The following is a 13827-nucleotide window of genomic DNA, read 5'->3' as shown; positions in this document are numbered from 1 at the left end:
CGGATTCCATGGGTTTTACCCCTGGCACTGTTCCGACTGGTTTGTTTCCATCTTATAGCCAATGAAACATCTTGTTAGCCTTTCTTTCGCTTTTGAATTCTATAGGTTTTTCCTCTAGCTTTCTTCCGACTGGATTGTTTACATCATGCAGCTACTGAAGCCTTTTGTTTTGATGGCTATCCCTCTATCTCTCGCTATCCATCTAAATGGAAAAACCCCCAGCTCTACACGAAAGTGAAAGTGAAAATTGGATACGCTTCTCACACACTTTTATCGACTGCTGTTGGTTAGTGCCTTGAGAACGTTCGCCCTTTGAAATCATGGGAAATAACAAGTCGAGAATGACATCGGTAAGCAAATTTTTACGTCGTAAATAGTATTTCAGAGCATGATATTTTGGTGCTATTTTGATCATTTCAAAGTAGCAGATTGCATGCCACCGACGGTTATTTTGGTTCTTGTCGGCTTTAGACAGAGGTCACAGCAATTTCTTTGCGCCTTGGAATTTATACATTCTCTGACAATGGTGAACTAGGGATTGACAATTCCTCGGGTCCCTATAAATATTTAGCCACAACAAACGATTTTTGCAAAACTTAAACTTATGAAAGTCAGTTCCGAATGAATCTAAGCTCTAATGTTTACAGCCAAACCTTAGAGACATAGCGTGACATATTTTCTTCAGTGTTTGGGTCGCGGTTGAGTGATCCAAGCGAATCCGCTATAAAATGTCTAAGATGAAGACCAGAAAAAGGTTTAAAACGCATTAAGTCCATCCTTTTATTTTTGTTAGGTCGCGTTTACTGCGGCATCCTTTATCTTCCACTTTTCTAACCTCAACTCCCAGAACAGGAGATGTGATTTTGTTAACAACTATTGTGACTTCTCTTGGATAATCCTGAAATCAGGAAGTAAGACCCGGTTGAAAATGAGCATTCATCATTAAAATATGTCGAATAGCAGCCACACTGTTTAGAAATGCCATATTTTTTAGTCTTTCCCTATTTGCCTATCTTGCCTAAACTTTTCCTCTTCGTTCATTCAACTGCATCTAATACTGCGCTGATGTTAGAATCAACTCTAGGCGTATAGTTGCCCTAAATTAAATGCGACATTGAGCGGTCAATAACATTCACGCAAGGTACTACCTTAAGAAATTCAAGAAAGTTTGGAATTTTTACAAGTGCTCGCTTCCTTTTGATTCGCATTCTCCCCAATCACCGTCCACCCTCAAAAAACTATCCAAGTTCCCCTTTAACTGAACCAGAAAGAGGCGAAGAACAACATAGGGAACCTTGATCGATAGAATCTCAGTGCCCCTCTTTAATAAGCGTGTCCAACTCAGCACCACTCCTAATGACGTAAACTTTATGTAATCGGTCAAAATGAAAAATGGTGCATTTAACTTAGCGCTACTGTCAACACAACTTGATTTCTAGATCGGAGCGAAAACTGAAAAACGTAGTATATTCTAATCCAGACCGAAGCAAATTTCTTTCGTCTCACTGGGAGGTGCTCGCTTTAGTTTAACTTGCTTGGCAACTTTCACAAAAAAATTTAATACTTACTAGAGCCATCCTCTTATTTCCAAGTGCGTTACCCATGATGCGTCTTCGTAGCTTGGGGAGAAGAAATTGTTGAGGTTGTTACTACGACATTTCCCTGTTTCAATGGCGCTTTGCAGACAGTTTCGACAGTTCCACCGCATGTAGAGAGGGTGTTGTACTGGGTAAAAGTCTCATCTCTCAGTCCACTCTTTATCTGGCTTTCGAATTGCAAGGGTTTTTCCCTCGCATTTTTGCAATTGAGCTCACTTGCATTTTGTAGCCAATGAAACATTAATTTTAGGCAATGCTCGTGCTTTCGATTTTCATGGGTTTTTTTACCGAGCTTTGTTCCAACGTAATTTGGATTTTTCTCGCTTTCAAAATTCCGAGACAGTGTTTACTGTGTGGGCGACCTATGTACTTAGCTTTCTTTTTAATGATCAAGGGGTTTTTCCCTTGTGTTTTCGATGTTATGTTTCCCATTTCTCAGCCAATGAAAAATTTTGTTTTTATGACCAATTGTCCATCGTCACCTAGCAACCCTGACATCTGTTTGATCAAGGATTATATTTCACGCATTTAGCTAAAGGGAAAAAGCCCTCAGATAAACCGGTGAAAGTGAAAATGAAAAGGGAAGCCTCCTTCAAACGGTTACATCATCTCGTGTCGGACAAAACTGAGAAATTACCTAGAGAACGTTCGCTCCTTGGGTCAACCAATCATACTCACAAACCATGGGAAATAACAAGTCGAGAATGACATCGGTAAGGAAATGTTTAGTTTCGAAATAGTACGTTAAAGTATGAAATTTTGGTCTTGATTTGAGAATTTCGTGATTGATTACAAGCAGGCAACGGCTTTCTCTTGGTTCTCGGGGGCTTTAGACAGAGGTCACAGAAATTAATTTGCATCATGTGTTTTGTACATTGAAGAAATCTTTTACTAAGAATTGACAATTCCTCGGGCTCTTATATACCTAGCTATAGCAAAAGATTTTTGAAAAAACTAGATATATTTATAGTCTGTTCAAATTGTAACTTAGCTCCAGTCAGTCATAGTCAAACCTTGAAAATGACAGTAGTAGTAGCCTGACATATTTTCTTTACTATTTGGGTCGCTGTCGAGTAATCCAAGCGAATCCGCAATAGGATGAAGACAGGAAATCTTGTGGACCCTGCACAAACCGTCGACTTGATAGCAAAGAAGCATATGATCGAAAGAAGATTTAGAAAATTTTGAAATACCTCGTGATTGCTAACTAGCTCTTATAAAATTTTTTGAGATGGAGATTAAAAAATTAATTAGTTGTGATTGCGAAGGTGTTGACAATACGCCGCTCAATCTGAAGGCACACTGCACTGAGATGATTGCAGCCAAGCCAAATTGAAATATCATCTCCAAATGATAAACGGAGGAAGCAAACTGGCTAAAATATATCCTGCTAGTATAGTTTTTAGGTGAAAACTGCCAATTTTTGATTGCAGAGGGCCTGAAAATGGGTGTAGAAAATGGTGTTTTGAAATACGTATTACATCGTGACTGATATCCACAACAGACTTGGGGTTGGGGAGGTTTTCCTTGGAATTCGAGGTAAGGTCATACCGCCCAGTTCTTAAATACTGACCCTAAGGATGATGACAATGATGATAGCGATATAGTGCTTCCTTTTGGATCACATACAATGATATTCCATTTACTTTGCTTTTAAGGATTACCCAAGTAACATGATCTTCCACGTTAAGAAGATTTCGTCGACGTTCCTTGGAAGAGAGATCACCAAACGATGTGGAAACGAAGGACAGCATAACGATCTCGAGGAAAAGGACAAAACAACCTTGAAATTTTTGCAAGCTGCCATCTCGTATATCTCAGTGGCAACCAACATGGGAGCAGATCTTTCAAATGCTGCATTCATTTTTTCACAACCAGGAAAAGAGTTTGTTATTCAGGCTGGAAATGGTGACTGGGAGTTCTTTTTTTCAGAAGATCTAAAAAACATAATTCATGGCCACTGTGTTCGTAAGGCTTCCCGAGGTTTCTGGAAGAGCTGCTCTTCCAGAAACAGAACAGCCAATCGAGACGGTAGAGCAGCACCAGAACGAATAAATGGTTTGCTGGCCCTGCCGTCTGCTGCCTAGAAAAATCTCTTTCCTGCCACATCTCGATGGAGAAATAGATGAAAATAAGGAAATAGACAGATTTTGTTACCAGTTTGATACTATGGGTGACAAATAACTCCATAATCTATCAGATAATTTGAGTTTGTTACGTATCAAAATTTATTTGATTTTATCCCGTTGTGAGACATATATCCATAGCCTTTGGCTGGTAATCTTTCGCCTTTCCCATGAAAGGTGTATTAATTTGATTCACAAGTAATACCTTGCCAAGTCAACAAAATTTGAGAGTAGACTTAATTAAACTTAACATATTTGATAGAGAGCAAATGACCAAGGCAATAAATGGCTTTTTACCGATAAATCAAGAAGTTTAAAACTTTTCTTTAAACGTGTATCTATCTATTCGATTCTGGGAGCACTCTGACTCTTCAAGATAATAAACAATTTTCCAGTCCAAAACCTAACGGCCAGAAGTCTTACTCGTCACCTGTGATATTCATATGTAATCCAGTAATATGCTCGTTAAATTAGGGAATAATTTGACGCGGGTGCGTCCAAATTCGTAAAACTTCTTTCGCCATGATGCGTAGTTTCACCAAACACTCCACCACCGTTTGATTAATATGTGCACCTTTTTTTTTCTGAGTCTCTATCACAGTTACTTTGCGTTTCTTGATATACCAAAGTTAAAATCAAAAACACAGTGTCAAAAGAACAGAAGGTAACAAAGGATAGGAAATCAACTAAAACGATTTTTTGTTTTGAATTCCATACAATTCTTATGAAGCTAACTCCGAGAATTTGGTATTGAATAAACTAATATATATTTTTCCTCATCATTCTACTGTTTGATATTGCATTAATTTAGTAAGGAGAAATTCTGTCTTTGTCACTCATAAGAGTTAAAGGGTTAAGTAAGAAAAATATTAGAACCATGCATCATTGCATACAGGGATTTTCTCCAAATTTATTGCAATGAATAATCAAATAAAGTGGAATAAACAATATAAAAATATGTTTACGTTCCTCCTTTTTGCTAGAAGACTTTCTTCATTTTTATTTCGACTTTATCAACAGTCTCGTAGTTGGGTGTCTGGATAACTTTTTTAGTTGTCCATTGTTTAACCCTCTGTAAAGATACAATGACGGCGGAAACTAGCTTCTGAGAGGACCCACACAATCAGGAGACACCAAGACTCTGAGTTCTCCTCTTCTGTATTACATTTTCTATAGCTAACCCAATTGTCTCTCTTTTACTCGCTCTAATGCACGCTCTTAAGTACCCTAATAGTAGGCATGTCATCACAACACTCTCTTTTTCCATAGAGGCCTTTTCAAAGCGAGGTCTCGTCCAAAATCTCCCTGTATTTACTTAACAGCACTCAACAATTTAATCTACAAGAGCGGCTTTCAGAACATAGCAATCAAGCGGGAACTAAGAAGGCAACTTCCGTTCTGCATATCGCAAAGAAATTAACTAAACCGGTACCCTTGGCTAGAGTGTTTTGCGCTCTAAAATGCACGAACAAATGCGACAAAACACCGATATTTAGCTCTAAAGGATCACTCTTAAGCAGGCATTAAGGCCTTGAGGACTACTCCAGCAACAGACAATAACGAGGCGATACGAGAAAAACCAGATGTGACTTTGTTCCAGAAGTACATCAGCCAGGGTCTTCGGACACATTGACCTTTTATGTCGCCGATGTTGTCCTCGGAAAAGTAATACTCCCAGTCACCCTTTCCTGCGATAACAACAAACTGCCTGCCTGGATGGGTAAATATAAAAGCGGCATTTTCAAAATCAGCTCCATCTTCTTTTGCCAGAGGTATGAAATGGATGGCCGCTTTTAGAAATTTGATACTTGCTCGGTCGTGTTCACTGAGACGTCCCCTGTTGCGTATTTTTTCGATCTCATCTCCAAGAGGAGTCGAGGTTATTTTCTTCACATGAATTCTAAGGTCTTCTGGATAGTCCTAAAATGATATTGGTGTGATCAATATTGGGAGAAAGTTGACGAGAGCAAAAGAAAAAAAACCCGCAACTAAATCAATCCACATGTATCGACAGAATCGGGAGTAGAACTCAGGCCACAACTACATGTGAGTAGGCAAGCGCTCCCACTCCCCTCAGCAAGGTTCTTAGAAACTCTCCTATCCCCTCCCCCCCCCCAAACCCTTAGAACGTTTCCGACGAATATTCAAGGTAGTGCGGATTGCGAATCGTATAAGTATGCTGGACTGGCTTGTAACGCAGCTCCGTGGTTCAGCCTTTAACTCCCATGAGTGACCAAGACAGAATTTCTCCTTACTATATCCATACAGTATCATGCAGACAAGTGACGAGAATGAATCGAATGATTACAAATTGATTCCATACCAAATTCTCCAAACTAACATAATGAGAATCGTTTGGCATACAGTAAGGAAAATTACTAATGAGACCTTGGGAGTTAAAGGGTGAAGGCACCGTAAGAAGGTCTTACGTAAAAATTCTGAACTAATTCTCGAATTATTTTTTCAAGTTCCCAGCTACTTTTTCGTTTTTATATAAATCGCATTTTTTCCTATGGTAATCTGTCGACGGTTGCCGAACTCCCATTGGAAATCTCAACCAGTAACGAATTCAAGTTTAATCGAAGGATCTGGCATCGATCGCACGTGATGTTAAGTGCATGAACTTGGTAAAACGGAAAACTTCCCTTCACTTTCAGGAAGGTATTGACGACAGTTTAATATCGAAACTCGTATCGACCAAGTCACCTAAAGCTACCGAGGATTCATTGAGACGATGGGGCTTAGTTTAAATCTCTTTGGGCCTCTATAAATCAATCTCAGTTTCGAAAAGACGAGGAGAATTTAACTTACGGAAGAGGATAAATCCAATTCGAAAGGGACAAATTTCTTTGAGTTTCATCAATATATTATTTAAAGTTTGATCTCTTGATCGAAGCCTAAGACAGAGTTATACTTACTGGTAATATTCTAGCGTTGCCAAAGAAATTTCCCATAGCCGTGTCCAGTTAACTCATGACAAATAGCTCGGCCAAATCCTTGCGAGAATCACGACTTTGTGATGAGAGAAGCTGTCCGTAGTTTATGGAGTCAAGTCAGACAACCTTAACACTACTGAGGCAGCTAGCGTGTTTGCCTCTTTTGTGGTTATCAGGGTTTTTCCCCATCATAATTGCTTTCAATTTTGATTGGCCATGGAAAATTTTGTTTTGATGACTTATTGTCATGTGGCATTCCTAACCACGCAAAGAAGACAAAAAATGTCAAAGTTCAGGCGTAAGGGAAAATTCCCAGCATGTGATAAATTTATTTTGAAAAAAAAATCTGCTAATGAAATATTTTCGAGGCGTTTGGAAAGCGCATAACTTAAAATGAATTTCTGTCAGAATTCCTATGTAAAGTCTTCGGTGCAACTATCAAGAAACATAAGCAGGAGCCTTCCGGCGCCTGCATCTCTCGGGTTTTTTCCCTAATGCGGGTTCTCCAATGAAACAAAGGACAAAAGATGACTCATTGTCAGGGGGGTTTCCCTTCTATGCAAGGAACACATAGTATTCATCAATCCATATCGGGTTCTCCATTAGGGAAAATTCCCCGCAACGAACGAGCGATAAATAAAGCGAACGACTTATTCGGCTCTATACTTAAAAACTACTCGGCCTTGTGCGGCAAGATTGGGAAATGTCTTCCACTAAATATTTAGTAAACCTGTTCCTTCCCTGAGCGAGCTGGAATAAAGTAAGACGATGGGAAGTAACAATTCAAGAATGACATTGGTAAGAAAATTTGCATCTTAATCAGACTTAGAGGTTACAGACTTACGATTGTATTGACTTCAAAGGCCGTGTTTTTCATATTTTTTCGGACTACAAGAGGACACATAGTTACTAACACATCGTTAGAGCAAGATTTATCACAACAGGACCTTTAAAAGCGAGATTACAGCATATAAACTGTGAAAATGTAAAGGCAAATTGTTAAAGTTACCGTCGCATATGACATAATCTGACATTTTACTGACGAATAGCGAATCTACTGGTGAATCTAATATTTGGTTTAAATGTATTCGAGTAGTCTCTGAAGACGGTTGTTAGTAAGGGAGGCAGGGGAAGGGAAACACATTTCTCTTTCGGAAAATTTCGATATTCAAAAACCTTAGAAATACGACATCTGAAATTTTAAGGCAAACTGAGAGCGTCTTTTGATGTTTCATTATTTTTACAAAAAATATTCTATATTTCATCAAAATGATGCCAGTTTAGTTAAAGGAGTGATGATTATGTATTCACATAAATGTATTTGAAAACCTTTGAAATATCATGCTGCATTTTAAATGTTATGTTTGAATTTTGTGTTTAAACAAAAATTACAACAAGAAACAATTTTCAGGGATGCTATCTCGCAGAATGCTGAGCCTTGCATCGAAATTCATAAGCTTTTTTCATTAAATGGTCATCAGTGTCAAGCCCGACATGCAAGCTTTCAGTGTCATGGCGGTTCGTATACATCTTTTTACGGGCCACAAACTACTGTTTCTCGCAATTAGAGCAGTTCGTGGCAGTGTGTATCATTAAATAGCTATATAGTTCAATTAACGACTCCGACGAACTTATGAGAAATGTTTATCCGTCTATGTATGCAGCTACTTACTTTAACAGTTCAAGAGAGCCCCAAAGCATTCTTTAAAGATGTAACACCTCCGACAATTGAAAGTGTAGATGACAAGTACTCGGGGATTTTATAAAAAAGTGAATTTGATCTCGTCTCAAACAGTACTTGAAAGGCTTGCGGTCACATCGACCGATTATAATCCTGACATAATCCTAAGGGTTGTAAAGCTGGGGGAAGATGGCGTCAGAGTTTCCTGAGAATCTTGCAAGCTACTAAAAGCATTTTTATTCGCTTTTTACATTTCAGGATTACCCAAGCAACATGATTGTTAGAGTTGATAAAATATCATCAACAGTTCTCGGAAAAGAGATCGTAAAGCGATGCGGAATCGAAGGACAGCATGGAAATCTCAATGAAGATGACCAGACAACCTTAAAGTTTCTGCGTGCTGCTATCTCATTCATCTCGAACGCAAATGACATGTGCGCTGATCTAACAAACGCTGCCTTCATTATATCGCAGCCAGGGAAAGAGTTTATCATTCAAGCTGGAAATGGAGATTGGGAGTTTTTCTTTTCAGAGGACGCAAAGGATGTTGTACATGGCCGCTGTGTTCGTGAGGGTCCCAAACAGTTTTCAAGCAAAAAAGACTGCAATTCCTATTTCAGAAACCTTTTCTCTTGGTGGTCACAGTCACCAAATACCGTCGTTCGTGGACCATTAGCCCTGACCTGTGAAGTTCAGGAACCCACGTCCAATGTTACACCTCCTAAGGTGACGGACGAAGAAACTTGTAAAACTTACTCAACTGATGCCTTAAGTCTTATGATTAGTGCCAACTAAAGACGTCCCCATTTACATTCAAAAGAGATATTTGCTTTAGATATTAAATAGAGGGGGGCATTGGGGTCTATTAGAACTCGCAAAACCGTAGTAAAAAATCCTCCAAAACTGCAAAACTTCAAAAAATTGGTTATAAAACGTGAAATACCTCGTGATTGCTAATTAGCTATTAGGACAATTTTTGAAGATGAAGATTGAAAAATCAATCAGTTGTCATTGCGAAGGTGTTGGCAATGCGCCGCTCATTCTAAAGGCACAATCAGACGCAAGTTTGAAGCTGGCCACAGCAGAGAGGTAATTGCAGCTATGCCAAATTGACATATCTCCAAATGATAAACGGAGGAAGCGAACTTACTAAATCTATCCTGCTAGCATAGTTTTGGGTCAAAATTTCTAATTTATGATTGCAGAGGGCCTGAAAACGGGTTTAGAAAATGATGATTTGAAATATGTATTATATCACTATTTTATTGTGATTGAAATCCACAGCAGACTCGGGGGTAGGGGGGGTGGGGGGAGGTGTTCCTCGGAATTTGAGGTAAGGTTATGCTGCCCGGTTCTTAAATACTGACCTTCAAGATGATGACAATGATGATAGCGATAAAATGCTTCCCTATAGATCGCCTACAATGACATTCCATTCATTTTTCTTTTTCAGGATAATCCAAGTACCATGATCTCCTACGTTAAAGAGATTGGGTGGATGTTCCTCGGAAGAAAGATTACCAAACGATGTGGAGACGAAGGAAAGCATAATGATCTCGAGGAAAAGCAAGCTACCATCTCGTACACCACAGAGGCAACCAACATGGGAGCAGATCTTTCAAATGGTGAATTCATTTTTTTACAACCAGGAGGAGAGTTTTTCATTTAGGCTGGAATTGGCGACTTGGAGTTCTTTTTTTATAAGATCTAAAAATGCAGTTCCCTGACAGTACATCTGGCCCTGCTAATCGAAACGGTAGACCCAGAAAAGCACCAGAACGAATAAATGGTTTGCCGTCTGCCGCTTAGAAAAATCTCTGTCCTGCTACATCTCGACGGAGAAAAAGATGAAAATCAAGAAATAGGAAGATTTTGTTACTAGCTTGATACTATGGGTGACAAATAACTCCATAATCTATCAGACAATTTGAGTTTGTTACATGTCAAGATTTATTAAATTTAATACCGTTGTCAGGAACATATCCATACCTATCTAGCCATATCTAGCCTTTGGCTAGTAATCCTTCGCCTTTCCCATGAAAGGTGTATTCATTTTATTCACAATTAATGCCCTTTTAGCAGTCTAAAGCTTTCCTTTAAACTTGTATCTATCTTTTCGATTCGGGGAGTACTCTGTCTCTTCAACATAATAATAAACAACTTTCCAGCCCAAAACCTTAAGGCCAGAAGTCTTACTCTTCACCTGTGATATTGATATGTAATCTAATAATATGCGTGTTAAGTTAGGGAATAATTTAACTGAATTTCTATCATAGTAACTTTGCGTTTCCTGTTATACCAAAAATAAAATCAAAAACAAAATCAAAAGAACAGAATAGGTAACAAAGGCTAGGAAATCAACTGAAACAATTTTTTGTTTGGGATTCCTCGGTACTTCAGTGTTTCCCTTAACCCTTTCATTCCCAAGATCTCATTAGTTACTCTCCTTGCTGTCTGCCAAACAACTCTTATGATGTTAGCTCTGAGAATTTGGTATGAATCAACTAATAATCCCTTAGCTGATATTTTTCTTTATTCTCATCACTTGCCTGTTTGATATTGTATTGATTTGGTAAGAGGACATTTTGTCCTGGTCGCAGTTTCGCAAAGACAGTTTGATCTCTTGAGCTAAAGTCAGAGTTATCATTTCTGGTAATATTCGAGCGTTGCCAATGAAATTTCCCATAACCTTGTCCAGCTAACTCAAGACAAATAGCTTGGCTAAGTCCCTCCGAGAATCACGATTTGTAGCTTTTTGTCCAGAAGCTTTTTTGATGGGAGAAGCTGTCTGCAGATCATGGAGTCAATTCAGACAACCCTAACACTACCGAGCCAGCTGGCCATTTTGTCCTTTTTGTGGTTATCGGGGTTTTTCCCTATCATAATTGCTTTCAATTTTGATTGACCAAGGAAAATCTTGTTTTGATCACTCACCGTGATGTGGCATTCCCAACCACGTAAAGAAGATAAAAAATATGTGTAATCTGACAATCAAAGATTTATATATCTTATGGCAAAATTCAAGCGTAAGGGAAAATTCCCAACATGGAATGTTCGGGGTTGCGAACACATTTCCCCTCCGGAAAAATTCGAACTTCAAAGACCTTACAAATACGACTTCCAAGATTTTAAGGCAAACTGACTGTGTTTTAATGTTTCGTTATTTTTGCAATGTTCTATATTTCATCAAAATGATGTCAGGTTGCGTTTAAAGGAGTGACAATTATGTATTCACATAAGAAACTATATATAAAAACCTTTGAAATATTATGGTGTGTTTTAAATTTTATAATTGAATTTTGTGTTTAAACAAAAATTGGATCAAAAAGAAAGAATTTTTCATATATCAAATGTTCATCGGTGTCAAGCATGACTTGACACCGATGTCCATTTCTTTATTTGTCATGTTGGTCCGTCTACATGAAAACTGAAAAACCTGAAAACTGAAAACCTGTCTTGTTTACAACTGTTAAGAAGATGTACGTAGCAGGTTACCTCCAGGCCTTCCTCCTGTCTTACAACAACGCCACTCACCTGCCAAGTGATTCCCCTCTGGGCAAACCACTCTGCTTGCTTTTACCGGAACTACATCGCGGCTATAGCGGCTATGAACTTTATTGGCCAGTCAACTACTATAAATGCTTCATCTCCCTTCAAAGAATCAAGAATTTGTCGCTAACACTGATCCTCTGCTGTCAGGATATGCCCTTTCCATTCAAAGATCTTAGCGGCAGCATTTTTTGCTACGCACAGATGGTCTTCCACTTGAACCTTACCCAACTGCATTGTGTACTCAGAAAAAGCAGCTCTTACTTCTTCAAGAACACTCTTCAGCTTCTCGCAATACTCACACTTCACGTTGTGAATGTGAAAGTCAGTATCACCAGCATCGCTCGGTGCAAAGACCCTACAGTGATTGGCACGTTTCCTATGGTGCTTTTTGCAGTGATTACGGTATGTCAGTAGTCTTCAAATACAACTTGCTCTCCTGAAGCTTTATCCGAACTTCCTTACACCTATCCTTCTTCTGCTCCCACGCGTTCCAGTTCGTCTATAATTTGGAGAAATTTCTTAAAACCATCCGCTCCCTCAGCTGCAGTGTTGCTAAACCTCCCAATGATTTCTTCTGTGTGGCCTCTTGAACTTCTAGTACTCACCACATCGTGGATTTACTTATCGGTTGAAATCCATTCTCTTTTTAAGGGTCCATGTATTGATTAACACTGCCACTGTCCGCACCATGTTGGGCATAACAAACTCTTCAACGCTCTCAAGTTTGATGGTGCAAGTGCCGTAGGCTACGTCTTGATAGTAATATGGCCTCATAGTGAACTCTAAGAAGTGGTCTAGCTGACGGTGTTGTATACGGATTCTGTGACGTGAGATTTTCTCAACGGGCACCTCACTCTTTGCCTGTGCTCTGTGTCTAGCGGAGAGGTTTTCAAATGGCTTTTATATGCGTTTAAGCTCGTTGGCTGAGAATCTATCAGCATAAATACTTAGTATTTGAGTCTTAAGTGATTTTGTGGGAGCGTTCTGATAGGCGACCATAAGGGTTCGAGGGCCAACATCAACAGCTGTCTTGCACTTCCGTTCATGCATGGTCTACGACCGCTTGAAATAACGCTTTACCATCTCTTAAAGCCATGAAATCGCACACCAGCTGGCACGCTTCCTCAGCTTTTTGAGCAAACTCAGAATGTTTTAGGAAAGGAGCATTTTTCCCAACAATCTACTTGAGATTCCAAATGTGTAATCGTGGGCTTTTGTGCAGCATCGGCGAGGCTATCAATGAATGCATTAAAGACTTGAATTGGATCCATGCTAAAGTTCTGAATAGAAACTGTCTTAAAGATAGGTGTGCAGACAACATTTCTCTTATTCCTGCCGACTAGAATTTTGATCCAAAAAACGATGTTATCGCTGGTTTATTTAGAAAGGAGAAGCAATTCAGGATAATTACACAATTGAATTACGTGACGTATCACTGATCACGGTGTATTTTAGTATGTGCTGTTATCGCCTGTTACACTAAACAGAATCCTGTAGTTTGGTTTTGAAATGTTCATACAGGTTTGGATAGCATAAGCTGTCAGAACTTATATAAAACGGTCGGAGTTTGCTCAGTGAACTAATTTGCTTAATCGGCTCTCACGCTAACAAAATCGCTAAAAGTTTGAAGTCACCACGGCGAGGAAAATTAATAAGTGCAAGATGTTTTCATATTTTTCTGCAGCCAAACATCTTAACAGAAGAAATCAAGCAGAGTTTCCAATGGTCAGGTCTGGACTTGATCAATATCAACCAAGAAAGAAAGAGTACTTTTGACCAATTTCAGAAAGCTGTTTAACGAGTGTTTTTAAATAAATTATGACAAACCCCTGAATGAAGGAATATCAAAATTGAAATTCTTTTTATACACCTAACATATCACACAGTTCAAAAATACAAAATATTTTTTGCTGCATGCGGTGTGATAGGAGGAC

The 13827-nt window shown here is 38.9% G+C and overlaps 3 protein-coding genes across 3 annotated transcripts; 2 read left to right on the top strand and 1 right to left on the bottom strand.

Annotated features, from left to right (window-relative positions):
* The first annotated feature begins 2151 nt into the window (after positions 1 to 2151).
* Positions 2152 to 4660, top strand: LOC136281501 (uncharacterized). The gene is made up of 2 exons (XM_066167904.1): positions 2152 to 2311; positions 3257 to 4660. Exons 1-2 carry the CDS (start codon positions 2282 to 2284, stop codon positions 3683 to 3685), a joined length of 459 nt encoding a protein of 152 aa, XP_066024001.1. The 5' UTR covers positions 2152 to 2281; the 3' UTR covers positions 3686 to 4660.
* Positions 4615 to 6797, bottom strand: LOC136281502 (uncharacterized). The gene is made up of 2 exons (XM_066167905.1): positions 6643 to 6797; positions 4615 to 5644 (listed from the first exon to the last, which is right to left on the bottom strand). Exons 1-2 carry the CDS (start codon positions 6676 to 6678, stop codon positions 5237 to 5239), a joined length of 444 nt encoding a protein of 147 aa, XP_066024002.1. The 5' UTR covers positions 6679 to 6797; the 3' UTR covers positions 4615 to 5236.
* A 485-nt stretch (positions 6798 to 7282) lies between these two features.
* LOC131800054 (uncharacterized) lies at positions 7283 to 10522 on the top strand. Its single transcript, XM_066167902.1, has 3 exons — positions 7283 to 7458; positions 8600 to 9067; positions 9795 to 10522. The coding sequence occupies exons 1-3, from the start codon at positions 7429 to 7431 to the stop codon at positions 10008 to 10010; spliced, it is 714 nt and encodes a 237-aa protein (XP_066023999.1). The 5' UTR covers positions 7283 to 7428; the 3' UTR covers positions 10011 to 10522.
* The last annotated feature ends 3305 nt before the right edge of the window (positions 10523 to 13827 follow it).

Source organism: Pocillopora verrucosa, chromosome 6, assembly GCF_036669915.1.
Source record: "Pocillopora verrucosa isolate sample1 chromosome 6, ASM3666991v2, whole genome shotgun sequence".
NCBI lineage: Eukaryota > Metazoa > Cnidaria > Anthozoa > Scleractinia > Pocilloporidae > Pocillopora > Pocillopora verrucosa.
The sequence above is the reverse complement of the archived record's forward strand: the minus strand, read 5'-3'. Positions and strand labels throughout refer to the sequence as shown.

Bases quoted from the DNA above. Each gene is read 5' to 3' on its own strand.
- LOC136281502 (XM_066167905.1), bottom strand. From the start codon at position 6,678: ATGGGAAATTTCTTTGGCAACGCTAGAATATTACCA. The intron at 5,645-6,642 runs GTAAGTATAACT...ATATCATTTTAG, and splicing joins GCAACGCTAGAATATTACCA to GACTATCCAGAAGACCTTAG.
- LOC131800054 (XM_066167902.1), top strand. From the start codon at position 7,429: ATGGGAAGTAACAATTCAAGAATGACATTG. The intron at 7,459-8,599 runs GTAAGAAAATTT...TTTACATTTCAG, and splicing joins ACAATTCAAGAATGACATTG to GATTACCCAAGCAACATGAT. The intron at 9,068-9,794 runs GTGACGGACGAA...TTTCTTTTTCAG, and splicing joins CCAATGTTACACCTCCTAAG to GATAATCCAAGTACCATGAT.
- LOC136281501 (XM_066167904.1), top strand. From the start codon at position 2,282: ATGGGAAATAACAAGTCGAGAATGACATCG. The intron at 2,312-3,256 runs GTAAGGAAATGT...TTTGCTTTTAAG, and splicing joins ACAAGTCGAGAATGACATCG to GATTACCCAAGTAACATGAT.